We start from the raw sequence: 14,388 nt of genomic DNA on the forward strand, positions 1-14,388 counted from the left end.
AGACAGGAGATATAAGAAAAAACAAATCAAAATATTAAAAATCCATTTTATTTGTCTTTTATCGTTTTACATAAATTCTATTGTTTAACAAAAGTCACTCATCATTTATTTTATTTCTAAACGGTGGGTTCTTTTCATTACTTATTAGTAATTTAGTACTAACAGACAAAATACAAATATCTTTTCTATAATAATGTAATTTTACGCTTGATTACCCATTGAAATGGGCTTATAAGGTAATTAATTAAGGTTCTTTATGTATGAATGTCAGCATACTTTTCCAATCATATTTAAAATCTTCTGGAATATCCAGCGTGTTACTGTCTATATAATCGATTTACAGGTCATTATACAATTGTAAATAATAATGGTTAGTTACAACGATATGTGTTTTGGAGTTTGTACTCAATTTTAGAACAAGGACAATATATATTTTTTAATAGTAATAAAAGTAATTGATTAAGCTTAAATTATAAGACCTTGTCACTCAGCATTAAATGCCATAATTTAAAATAAATATAACAAATATCATTCAACCAACTTTGAGCGTAGAACTAAGTTAAAAATGGACTGATTGAATGATTATGAGTCTTCATACATAGGGCTGGACGTTGCAAGTGACTGATTCCCGGCCACTTTAGGCGCAAAGCAGTCACCGCCATATAAACTCGAAAAATCATTCGAATCCCTCGGCCAAAGCTGTGTTAGCACATGATGAAGGACTAGTATGATCCGAACTAGACGTGCGATCCCGATAGACGTCCAGTGAGTAATGTTGTTAAATAAATATTTAGGAATCCGCGTTACAGAAGTTATAATAAAGCATGTGCTAGCCGCCTCATTGTATAGATATGGGATGTCAATCAGCATGCATAAGCTCGCGGATGGCCTTCACCCGTCAAGTCGTTTAATTATCAATCTGTGTCAAGTAATTTTAAATATAAGTATCTATGTTCAATTCAATTATTTAAGCATTAAGTTTCCTAGAAATATACTTAAACACGCAAACCCGCTAACCAGCAATGTCGCAGTGTGTGGAATTTAGTACATTTGTATCGCTCGCACATTCTCCGTAATACACTTATTTTGATGTGCGTGCATAGAGCAAAAATTGCACTAAACTCTTAATTTAAATATGCTGTAACTATTTACAATCTTGTCAAACCAATCGATTTCAAATGTTCCTGAGATAATCTTCCCTCATCCCATTTCACACGTAACCTGAAAAAAGAAAAGAGGTCGTTTAAACTCATGCAAGAAAAATACTTAATCCTTCCATCGCGGCTGGTTTTACAGACTTAGAACAACGAGGGTTTGTACTACCCACAATTTCCACAAATTATTGTCCGATGAATCGCGCGACGCAGATAGAGGTCATTGGATTGGTGCTTTATGTCGTAGTCAACTGGCTTGATCCGGCTACTTGACTTCGACAACAAAGCGGCACAGGAACGAGTGTCAAATTGAAGGAAAGATATAAAATGACGAAAATCCCTGTCCAAAATGTATTATCCTCACCTCTCCTCGTTGTGCTTGACGGACCACAGCTCAGGCATGTGTCTCGGCTCCATGCTCTTCAGGAAGTGTTCGCGCCAGATCTCCTCCAGCCGGAGTAAGCCGTCGCCCTTCAGGAAGTAGTCCACAACTTTCTCGCCGTGAGATTCGAACTGAGTGTTTTCAACTCTGGGGGATAAAGCATTATGGGTGAATACGTGTGTATAAGTTTAGTTATTGTAGGTGCAGAAAAAGTAGTTTTCAAACTGCAATTGAAAACGTTCCTAAGAAAAAAAAAAATTGTCTTAAGCATACTCTCAAACGTCTGCAACAAAATGTATCAACCAGCGGGACTACGTAGCTCTAAAAATAGAACAGTAGCCAACATGTGGAAGCGAGATACCGCTACGCGCGATGCTTTGTTGTGTCTCATTTTAGTCATCCTACTCAGCTTTACGCGCTCATAGTATAGTCAGAGAACATAAAACTCTACTCACATAGTTTGAATGTTGGCGGCATCCTGCAGCAGCTCCTCGGTCACCTCGACCTGGTCGGGGTAGTGCTGCAGCAGAAACTCTTCCAGCTCCTTACGTCGGGCTTCCGGGAGAACGTTTCTACGAGACTGGTATAGCAGGGCACGAGCTGCTGACTTGATTCTTCTGTTGAGTAACACCAAAATTTTGTAAAGCAGAACAGTAAATGGGCAAACGCAAGTATGCATGCACGGTTATTATCTACAAAAGATCACGTTATAAACATGTTGTTGTTTCAAATAATGTTGAAATCGATATTCGCCAATGGTAAAAAATTGTAATTGTCGAACAGTATTAATCACAAATCATAGGGATTACAACTTTATTACACGGTATAGAGCGGCATAGGCTTGCACATGCAAAATTCTACCTTAAGATGGTGATGATAAAATGATAAGGCTTTCCCAGGTAATATTTAATTTCTTCCACGTTAGTGTACCACATACTTGCCGACGGAGTCCTCGGTGAACTTGCCCCGCTGCGCGGTCCCGAGCGGCGCGTGGCAGAGCGCGGCCAGACGCTCGCGCACGGCCTGGTCGCGGATGTTGCTGAGCTGGTGGCAGTGCACGCACAGCAACACCACGTCGTGAGACGAGTGGTCCTTCATTATATCTGTAGCAACGTGAGAGTACCACGTTACAATCGTTCATATACAAGTCGGACTCATGCCTCAGATTTCCGTACAATTAGGCTAAAGAAAGCTTGAGTGACAAATCAATTTGTGAGTCTTTAAAACTTATTTGTCACCCACTTTGTTGACGACAAATTGTGAAATACTGCGCAACACAAGTAATATAATATATTATTACTTATTACGGGAGCCTCTTTTTAAGACAAAAATTCTAAGATTTCAGAGCTTGCAAAAGTTTAAAGATTCAAACAAAATGTGACCATTATTTTAAAGATTTAATTAAATCTAGCAAGGTCAATTCTATTTGTTTATTACCCGCTAACCAGCGAAGTTTATCCAAATATCTACTCTACTAACTCCACAAAACCAACCTGGGAATAGTTTCCTATACTCTCTGGGCACAACATTCTTCCTGATGAAGGTCTGTGTGTCTCCGCAGACGACGCACTTGTTCTCCTTCTTCAGCTGGTAGTAGCGGCCGACGGCGCCCACTGACCGGCCGGACGGCTCGAAACGTAACCGCACTGTTAATGGATCCTCTTTCACGATATCCGCTGTTGTTCTTTCGACGTACCTTTAAAGAATATTTTTTAATTAATTCTTCTGGCTATCCTTTTCTTAAACTTAGTTTCAGTCAGATTCTCCTTTCACAAAACAATAGTGTAACTGCTTTTATCTCCACAATCCATTTTTTACTCAGGCAATTTTTGTGTAAATTCCAACATAGTCCTTCTAAATCCAATAATGATAAATACCTTCCAAAATTCACACAACGCCATCTAGTGTCAAACTAAGCAAAGCTTGTTTTTTGAGTACTGGACAATCGATAAACATACTTATGAATAGCCATAGTATCTTTTTGATACCTTATTTGACTAAAAGAATCAAGTGCTAGCTGCAAGACCATTAAAAAAAAAAACTAAAATTCTAACGAACGTCAGAACTTCTTTATATTTTCCACGTAACTTACCATAACGCCTTCTTCTTATCGCAGGTGCACAGTAGTTCTCCGTCAGGGGCCTCTAGGTAGCAGTTGTTGTAGAGCGGCTTCCCCATCGTCGCGTAAGGGTAGCGCTTGCTCTGCAGTAACGCCTCTTTGTTTGTTTTCGCTTCTTTTTCTTTTACTTTAAGGCTGTGGTAGAGAAGTTTTAGAGTAATTAGAATTAGTTTATATAGTAAAGTTACTTTAAGAGAGATGACCTAAGTGTTTAACAAATAATTTTATGTGATAATTTGGCGTGGGTGGCCGAAAAATAGATTATGCAGCTCATATTTGCGTTTAAGAAAGTTGCCATTGAATTGTAAATATATATTTTTACTCATAACATTACGAATTCTATGTTTCGCCAAACATTTGGAATATTCGAATTTAAATACGGGCCTAAATATCGGGACATTCCCCAATAAATAAATGTAGATTGGAACACATTTACAGCATTTCAAAAATATTACATCATTGTGTTGTGACGACTGTCGCGAGGAAGTAAAATAACAGGAAAACAGAACATACATGATAGTACCTACACATTGAGTCATAATACCTTCTTATCAAAATAGTGCATGATTAAAGAGTCCATTTACCCTTATGAGGTCGCTTTTTTTTTCAATTCCACATATCGATGTCCACAGCTGGACATAACACACAAAAAGAAAGAAAATAAGACCTTTACGTCTACATAAAGCTCAGATATCACGAAAACTTTCGTTTAAATAATATGAATAAACTTACGATTTAGTTCCAGACCGTCTGTTCTTGTAACTGGCATCTGCATACAGCGAACAATATTTGTCCAGTTGTGACCACACACTGTCTTTGGTACTATAGAGCCAAGAAAACACAGATCTCTTTCTTCCGATCTTTTCCATAAGGATTGCGAAGATCCTGATGGCGACGTGGGCGTCCAGCGCTGCGTACTTCTGTTGTTTTTGCGTTAACTCCTGCGCCTCCCAGTTACTGCATCTAATCTGTTGATGAGAATGGATGCTGTAAAGTTGGTCCTTTTAGTATTACTGAGTCAGTAATGCCTAGAAACTAGAGCAAAATTTAAAGAAGGTATCCTGAAAAAAATAAGGATGTATGCAAAAAGTTTCTACTCCAATGACATAATAATTGGCACAAGTGTTAGACTTAGTCTTATGACTCACATTCTAGCCTTAATTCAGCTCACTGAAGTTTTATTTGAGCTTGTTGCACAATCCTACACCTTTTGGCATACACTGAGTAATAATGTAGATTACATTGTATTACCTGCTGTGTTTACTGTTTAGCTCTATAATGGAGACAATTTGTTTAGCCTATAAATATTTTTTTCTACATTACTGTTGGTTGTCACAGTAAAATGTAGCAATATCCTGTGTTGGACATAGTGTACAAAATTTCATTTTTTTTTTTGAGAAGAAATGAAAACAGAGCTACATTTATGATTGTAGTGTTATAATAATATAAAATGCCATCAAATGTTGACCTACCCTCCAACTTTTATCCAAAGCCACTCCAAGGGTTTTGGATGCCAGTGAAGCTAGACCCCCAGCTTCTACTCCAGCCTGGTCAGCCAAATGCCTCAAGTCCAAGGTTGATTTGATTACCACAGAGTAGTCAATAAGGAGGTATTTACCATCATCTTTGGGTGCTACACCTACTTTGTAGATAGTTTCATCCTCTAGCAAATCCTGTAGAAAAGACATTGATTAATTTAATCAATTGCCCCTTACTAATCCCAATTAAATAAATCACTCTACATAGACATGTATACTTTAAGAAATTTATGTGAATTCAATAATTTTTTCTTTCTTTTTTATTTGTGCCTTGAACAAGGAAACCAAGTCCGCTAAAAATATAGATACATAAAAATTCTAGGTAGGTAGGTTTTTTAAGGTAATTCAAAAGAATAAAATGACAGATACTGTGTGTTAATGGTAGATTTTTAGATTAACCCTAGAAAGATAGTCTGCGTAAAATTGACGCATGCATTCTTGAAATATTGCTCTCTCTTTCTAAATAGCGCGAATCCGTCGCTGTGCGTTTAGGACATCTCAGTCGCCGCTTGGAGCTCCCGTGAGGCGTGCTTGTCAATGCGGTAAGTGTCACTGATTTTGAACTATAACGACCGCGTGAGTCAAAATGACGCATGATTATCTTTTACGTGACTTTTAAGATTTAACTCATACGATAATTATATTGTTATTTCATGTTCTACTTACGTGATAACTTATTATATATATATTTTCTTGTTATAGATATCGTGACTAATATATAATAAAATGGGTAGTTCTTTAGACGATGAGCATATCCTCTCTGCTCTTCTGCAAAGCGATGACGAGCTTGTTGGTGAGGATTCTGACAGTGAAATATCAGATCACGTAAGTGAAGATGACGTCCAGAGCGATACAGAAGAAGCGTTTATAGATGAGGTACATGAAGTGCAGCCAACGTCAAGCGGTAGTGAAATATTAGACGAACAAAATGTTATTGAACAACCAGGTTCTTCATTGGCTTCTAACAAAATCTTGACCTTGCCACAGAGGACTATTAGAGGTAAGAATAAACATTGTTGGTCAACTTCAAAGTCCACGAGGCGTAGCCGAGTCTCTGCACTGAACATTGTCAGATCTCAAAGAGGTCCGACGCGTATGTGCCGCAATATATATGACCCACTTTTATGCTTCAAACTATTTTTTACTGATGAGATAATTTCGGAAATTGTAAAATGGACAAATGCTGAGATATCATTGAAACGTCGGGAATCTATGACAGGTGCTACATTTCGTGACACGAATGAAGATGAAATCTATGCTTTCTTTGGTATTCTGGTAATGACAGCAGTGAGAAAAGATAACCACATGTCCACAGATGACCTCTTTGATCGATCTTTGTCAATGGTGTACGTCTCTGTAATGAGTCGTGATCGTTTTGATTTTTTGATACGATGTCTTAGAATGGATGACAAAAGTATACGGCCCACACTTCGAGAAAACGATGTATTTACTCCTGTTAGAAAAATATGGGATCTCTTTATCCATCAGTGCATACAAAATTACACTCCAGGGGCTCATTTGACCATAGATGAACAGTTACTTGGTTTTAGAGGACGGTGTCCGTTTAGGATGTATATCCCAAACAAGCCAAGTAAGTATGGAATAAAAATCCTCATGATGTGTGACAGTGGTACAAAGTATATGATAAATGGAATGCCTTATTTGGGAAGAGGAACACAGACCAACGGAGTACCACTCGGTGAATACTACGTGAAGGAGTTATCAAAGCCTGTGCACGGTAGTTGTCGTAATATTACGTGTGACAATTGGTTCACCTCAATCCCTTTGGCAAAAAACTTACTACAAGAACCGTATAAGTTAACCATTGTGGGAACCGTGCGATCAAACAAACGCGAGATACCGGAAGTACTGAAAAACAGTCGCTCCAGGCCAGTGGGAACATCGATGTTTTGTTTTGACGGACCCCTTACTCTCGTCTCATATAAACCGAAGCCAGCTAAGATGGTATACTTATTATCATCTTGTGATGAGGATGCTTCTATCAACGAAAGTACCGGTAAACCGCAAATGGTTATGTATTATAATCAAACTAAAGGCGGAGTGGACACGCTAGACCAAATGTGTTCTGTGATGACCTGCAGTAGGAAGACGAATAGGTGGCCTATGGCATTATTGTACGGAATGATAAACATTGCCTGCATAAATTCTTTTATTATATACAGCCATAATGTCAGTAGCAAGGGAGAAAAGGTTCAAAGTCGCAAAAAATTTATGAGAAACCTTTACATGAGCCTGACGTCATCGTTTATGCGTAAGCGTTTAGAAGCTCCTACTTTGAAGAGATATTTGCGCGATAATATCTCTAATATTTTGCCAAATGAAGTGCCTGGTACATCAGATGACAGTACTGAAGAGCCAGTAACGAAAAAACGTACTTACTGTACTTACTGCCCCTCTAAAATAAGGCGAAAGGCAAATGCATCGTGCAAAAAATGCAAAAAAGTTATTTGTCGAGAGCATAATATTGATATGTGCCAAAGTTGTTTCTGACTGACTAATAAGTATAATTTGTTTCTATTATGTATAAGTTAAGCTAATTACTTATTTTATAATACAACATGACTGTTTTTAAAGTACAAAATAAGTTTATTTTTGTAAAAGAGAGAATGTTTAAAAGTTTTGTTACTTTATAGAAGAAATTTTGAGTTTTTGTTTTTTTTTAATAAATAAATAAACATAAATAAATAGTTTGTTGAATTTATTATTAGTATGTAAGTGTAAATATAATAAAACTTAATATCTATTCAAATTAATAAATAAACCTCGATATACAGACCGATAAAACACATGCGTCAATTTTACGCATGATTATCTTTAACGTACGTCACAATATGATTATCTTTCTAGGGTTAAAAGAATACTTAGCTGAGACTGTACTATAGAATCATTTTATACTTCCAATAATGAACAAATACCTCTCCACTTACTTTCAAACATGCTGGCATAGCCTTGATCTCACTCAGCCTGATCAAGGCACAGTATCCATCAAAAGAGGATAGTTGTATTAATGCTACTGGCTGCCGCTTGCTCTTCTCTGTGACCCATTCACAGTCAAATCCTAGAGCTTTTTGTTTCTTACACCGCCTTAAAAGGTAAAGAAGTGGTGGTTAATTTGGTAAAGTAATTGGATTCAATATAATATCTACCCTTAACTCTGCCTCCGCAGCCCCTTTGTGCTTGCGCACTGGGGACTGTCTCCACAGCTCGCCTCTGTGTTTGCGCATAGGGGGCTGGGGTGCCGGTCCCAAGCCCGGATAAAAGAGGAGGGCCCGCGTCCCTTTGGGGCACTCGGTCATCACTTACGATGGCTGACTGACACAATGGGACGCACCATATATAGGTTTATGTAATTTATACCTTATGAAGCAGATATATATTACCCACTATGTATATATGTACGCAGTCTATGTAAGTTCATCTCACACTCACACACAAATACCTCCACCTGCACCGCGTCTCATAAGAGGATATGTTGGCGCGGGCCCGTTCATCACAACAGTCCGTGATGTCGGGTAAGGTAAACATCCTCCCGCGTGTTTGTGCCGTGCGTGGAGACCCGTAAGGCAGGACGAAGGAAACCTGGAGGTTGAGCTGAAAGATGGCCGGGTCAGATGTCGTCTGGAAGCAACACACCTCTTTGGTCTGGACTTCTGCCAAAACGGGAGGCCTGGGTCCAGCCACCCCAGGCCAATCGGCTGCGGCAACCCGTCAGAGGGCTGCCAGGCGAGGTTCCTGAACATGTGGAGGCGAGCGGTTCCGTCGCGGTTGTAGGTCGGCGACTTCGGGTGGTTCTTACCCTCCACCTGAAGGTAATCGCGGCCACGATCTCGGCGGGGGACTGCGCCGTCTGCTGCATGGGAGGGGACCTATATCCTCGTAGTAATCCTGGCGTCTGGGTACGCTCGGTGCTCAGCGCCCCCTTTTGCGGGCTCCAAGGAGGGTGGGAAGCTACGAGGACGAAACCAACTAAAAGATCCCATGGACACCAAAAGGGACACTAAAATAACAAAAGCCAGGCCGGCAGCGACACACGCGCCGGTGAGGGATGTGACGCCAACCAGTGAGCATCCCTCCAACACCACAACCGACAACCTGCTGCGCTCCCTTGCGCGCAGGTAAACAGCAATGACCCGTTGGACCTGTCCAACCTCAAAGCTGCCATGCCGCCCTGCACCCGCCCTGCGGAAGCACTGTGGCAGGTGGTGGAGAGGAAGGGTAAATCCAAAAAGGAGACGCTGGCCAGGCAGACCACACAGGCGCCGAGCACCCCAGGAAGGGAAGGCCTCGAGAAACTCTCGAGAGGCCAGCGTAGACGACGAGCGCGCGCTGAGCGGCTGCGCCGGCTTGAAGAGGCGGTCGCGAGAAGGGCACAGCCAGAGGTCCCACGACCAACGGCCCCGGCGAGGTCAGCAATGGCCAAAGCCGCCCCGACGTCTGAGCCGAACCAAGGCGCGGGACCCAGTTCCGCTGCCAGCGCGGGAATCAATTCCGCTGCAGGTGACGCGGAAGGCGGGGGGGCTTCTCGCGGTCGCCCCGGAGAGTCTGGCGGCGCCGCCAGCAATGAAGCAGCTGCAAAGAGAGCAGTCCCGCGTGGAAAACGCGGGGGCAGACCGAGATGGGTGAGGCGGGAAGAGGCCGCGCTGGAATCTCGACCGGCGAAGGGGGGTAAGAGGGCTAGACCCGACGACTCTCTGACGCCGCGAGAGAAAGACAAGCGCGCCAAACTAAGCCGGTCATCCCTAGGACCAGGAGCGGTCAACTACGCCGACGCGCTGAGGTCTAACGACCTTTGCGTGGCCGTGCGGTATGACCCTCACCGCGCCATCACTGAAGAGCAGTATCAGCTCATTCAGGAGAAAATAATGGAGGAGTATGATACAACCATCTTCTCCACCGACCCCACAGTGCGGACGCCAGCGTTCAGAGGAAGAACCTTCCTCAGCGAAGGCGTCATCAAGATGTGGTGCGAGGACGAGTTCGCCCTGAACTGGCTGCGCCGCACGACAAATAAGATACCCTCGCCGATACCCGGCACCAAGCTGGTCGTATGTCGGCAAAGGGATATCCCACAACGTGTCAAGGGGGCGATCTACGTCCCCGACTTCACCGACGGCGACGTGGACCGCCTCCGCATCCGTCTACATAAAGCCAACGCCGACACCTACGACATCAACAGCTGGTGTCTATATAACGCACAGCGTACGCCCGAATGCGACGGGATCAGGCTACTGCTGGGGATACCCATGCAGGAGGCCGAAGTCCTGAAGCAAAAGGAACGGCGCTTGCGTTATAAGCTGGGGTCGGTCTACGTTAAATTCGTAGACGAAAGGGAAGAGGACGACAGCAAGAGGGAAAAGGCGCCCACCACCAACGCACCGAGCGACGAGCCTCTTAACCTCGCCCCTGGCGAGGCAACAGAGGCTCCAGTGGAGGCGGTTACCAGCGTCCTGCGACACCCGGGTCCATCCATGGACAGGAGATGTCTGCAGACACGCCGGCCCGGCCCCGGGAATCTACCCCGGAGGCTGTCGACTGGTGGAGGCGCGTCGAGAACGAGGCGAGGGAGGAGATGCTGCTGGGTAGTGATGGACCCGACAGCTCCCCGACCAAACCCCATTAAAGCCATTCAGGCCAACCTCCAGCACAGCCGGACTGCATCGGCCATGTTGTGCAGGCAGCTGGAGGACTCTACGGAGACCATAGCCCTAATCCAAGAGCCGTGGATTAGGAAGGGCAGGATTTGTGGTCTCACCAACGCAGGACACAAACTGATTGTCAACAGCACCGTAAGTAACCCACGTACTTGCCTACTAATACCAAAACATTACAATGCAATAATCATGACTGAGTTCTGTTCCAGGGATCTCACGGCTGTGAGGCTCCTGGTAGACCCATCCAATAGCCTATCGAGTGTCGTAATAGCATCTGCCTACCTGCCGGGCGACGAGGTCACACCGACGGCTTCGCTGGTCGCACTAATCACCCGGTGCGAAGAAGAAGGTCTGGAACTCATCATCTCAGCGGACTGCAACGCGCACCACGTCATTTGGGGCATGGATAAGTCCAACGCGAGAGGTGAGGAACTCATGAATTACCTTTTTTCCCACTAACCTTAATATCCTCAACAGGGGCTCAAAGAAGACCTTTGTAACCTCAAGAGCGCAAACAATAATCGACATCACCCTAGCCACCGAACGGATATCTCAGCACGTTTTCAAACTGGCATGTGTCTGACGAGCTAACCTGTTCGGACCACAGGTGGATTCGGTACCAACTAAAAATGGCCATCGCTCCTGCAACACCGAGACGAAACCCCCGGAAGATAGACCGCAACAAGTTCAGAAGCTTAACCGCGGAAGGTCTGAGGGAGGCAGACGCCGAAATCCACCACAGCACCACTGCAGACATCGAGAAGCATGTGGAACAAGTAACGCATCTCTTGAATGACTGCTTTGAGAAAGCCTGTCCTTCAACACTACCCCAGGTCAAACCGAGGGGTGCGAACCAATGGTGGGGACCTGAGCTAGACAAACTCCGCCACAGGACAAGACAACTGTTTAACAGAGCAATGAACACCAAATACCAAGAAGACTGGGAGCTCTATAAGGAAGCCCAGCGACGTCTAAAGAAGCGTATCCGACTCAGGAAGACGGAAGCCTGGAGACGTTTCTGCGAAGATATTTCAAGCAACAACCAAGCAGTCAAGGTAAAAAAAGATCCTATCATGCGAACCTGAGCGCAATATAGGATCCCTTAAAAAACCTGACGGTGAATACACCAGAACCGACGATGAAACATGCGAACTTCTACTCCAAACCCACTTCCCGGGCTGTAGGATTACCACGGAGAAAGGATGGCTGGGAACGGAGATACACGTGCCGCAGGGCGTCGGACTGGAGCACCGCCCGAAGAATTGTCGACGAGGACAAAGTCAGATGGGCCATAAACACCTTCCTCCCCTTTAAACAGCGGGCCTAGATGGAATATTCCCGGGTCTGCTGAAATGGAGCGCCGAGGGGCTGATAAAGCATCTGGTAGGTATCTACAGAGCCTGTCTGGCCTTCCGGTACACCCCGCAAAAGTGGAGAGAAGTGAAAGTAGTATTCATACCGAAACCCGGCAAGAGTGACTACACACAACCAAAGTCCTACAGACCTATCAGCCTGACATCCTTCCTTCTGAAGACGATGGAAAGGCTCTGCGACAGGGACATTAGGTCAAACGCGCTACTACAACATCCGCTTCACCCAAACCAGCACGCCTACAGCGCGGGCAAATCAACAGAATCGGCACTACACAGTGTGGTCAGCACGATCGAAAGAGACTTATCGGCAAAGCAGTCGACCCTGGGAGTCTTCATAGACATTGAGGGAGCCTTTGACAAAACCAACTTTACTAGCATTGCAAAGGCTCTAGTACGACATGGCGTTGATCCAACGGTAGCCGGATGGATAGATGACATGCTCAGGAACAGGGCCATACAACTCACCGTAAATGACACAACCAGGGCCATGGTGGCGAGAGGCTGTCCTCAAGGTGAGTCCTTTCGCCGCTTCTGTGGAACCTGGTGGTCGACGAGCTCATCACAAGACTCAACGCACAACGCCATTTCACGGTGGGCTACGCGGACGACATCACCGTCCTAATCAGCGGACCATGTGAGAGTACTTTGTGCAATCTCATGAGCTCTGCTCTAAGGACAGTCGAAAAATGGTGCATAGACCACGAGCTTTCCGTAAATCCAACGAAGACGGAACTCATACTATTCACCAACAAACGCAAACTGCCAAGCCTAAAAACTACCAAAACTATTCAACACCGAACTCTGTTTGACCAGTGACGTCAAATATCTGGGAGTGACCCTGGATAACAAACTGCTATGGAATAAACATGTAGAACAAAAACTCAACAAAGCCTGCATCACCTTTTGGCAATGTAAAAGACTAATGGGGAAAAGATGGGGCCTTTCACCCAAGATTACCCTGTGGTTGTACACAGCCGTAATAAGGCCAATCATCACATATGGAGCGGTAGTATGGTGGCCCAGGACCAAACTAACCACCGCCATGGATAAACTACAAAGCTTCCAAAGGCTAGCATGCTGTGCTGTCACAGGATGCATGAGAACAACACCAACAGCGGCTCTGGAAGTGCTGCTTGGACTGCCACCGCTGGATCTCTTCATACAACAAGAGGCAGCGGTGGCTGCTACAAGACTACAACACTCGGGACTGTGGCGCGCACAATCTAGAGGTCATGGTGACATATGGCACAAAAGCCTTGAGTCCATACCATGCTGAATGCACCATGTGACCGAATACCTAGGATGTATGTCTTCAACAAAGCATACACGATACAAACTACAGAAAACAAACAAGATTCCTCGGGAATACACGAGGTACGCGTCTACACAGATGGCTCAAAGACGGACTCAAGCACGGGCGCAGGAGTATTCTCAATGGACTTGAACATCAACATATCAATACCTCTGGGTGCAGATAACTCGATCTTCCAGTGCGAGTGTGTAGCCATCACCCAGGCGGCCAGAGCTATAGAAAGAAGAGGGATCCAGGACCAAGCCATCAGGATTCTCTCCGATAGCATGGCGGTTCTGAAGGCACTGGACAACTACATCATCACATCGTCGCTGATACAAGAGTGTCACCAAGCACTTGAGCGCATTGCTGCAAGCAACATGGTGACCCTGCAATGGATAAAAGGCCACAGCGGATCCCTAGGAAACGACGCTGCTGATCAGCTGGCAAGGAGGGGATCGGACACGCGGATCCTTGGCCCCCGGCCATACCTGCCTGTGCCCTTTGGCCAGTGCAGGTCATGGCTAAGGCGACAGACTACTAACAATCACAACGATCGCTGGGCTACAGTTAACGGCTGCAGACAGTCAAGGGAGGCGGTCCCTATCCGTTCACCGAAACTGTCTCGCAGCCTGATTGGGCTAAAGCGGGTCGACTTACGAATAGTGGTGGGCTCGCTGACCGGGCACATTCCACTCAATAAACACCTTTTCACCATCAATGTTACAGATAGTCCACTATGTAGAGGCTGTCTTCAACATGAAGAATCAGCGGCACACGTGCTCCTGGAGTGCACGGGGGTCGCGGAATGCCGGGCAGGGATCCTCGGTTCACCGAGCTCCGTCACAGAAGCCTGCGA

At 44.7% G+C, this 14,388-nt stretch overlaps 1 protein-coding gene across 1 annotated transcript; it reads right to left on the reverse strand.

Moving 5' to 3' along the window:
- Positions 1-181: 181 nt before the first annotated feature.
- Positions 182-8,954, reverse strand: LOC113493047 (exonuclease 3'-5' domain-containing protein 2). Its single transcript, XM_026870828.1, has 10 exons — positions 8,848-8,954; positions 8,142-8,322; positions 5,128-5,328; positions 4,388-4,623; positions 3,629-3,790; positions 3,030-3,232; positions 2,474-2,639; positions 1,992-2,153; positions 1,519-1,683; positions 182-1,221 (listed from the first exon to the last, which is right to left on the reverse strand). Exons 1-10 carry the CDS (start codon positions 8,952-8,954, stop codon positions 1,149-1,151), a joined length of 1,656 nt encoding a protein of 551 aa, XP_026726629.1. The 3' UTR covers positions 182-1,148.
- Between the last annotated feature and the right edge of the window lie 5,434 nt (positions 8,955-14,388).

Source organism: Trichoplusia ni, chromosome 4 (genome assembly GCF_003590095.1).
Source record: "Trichoplusia ni isolate ovarian cell line Hi5 chromosome 4, tn1, whole genome shotgun sequence".
Taxonomy (NCBI): domain Eukaryota; kingdom Metazoa; phylum Arthropoda; class Insecta; order Lepidoptera; family Noctuidae; genus Trichoplusia; species Trichoplusia ni.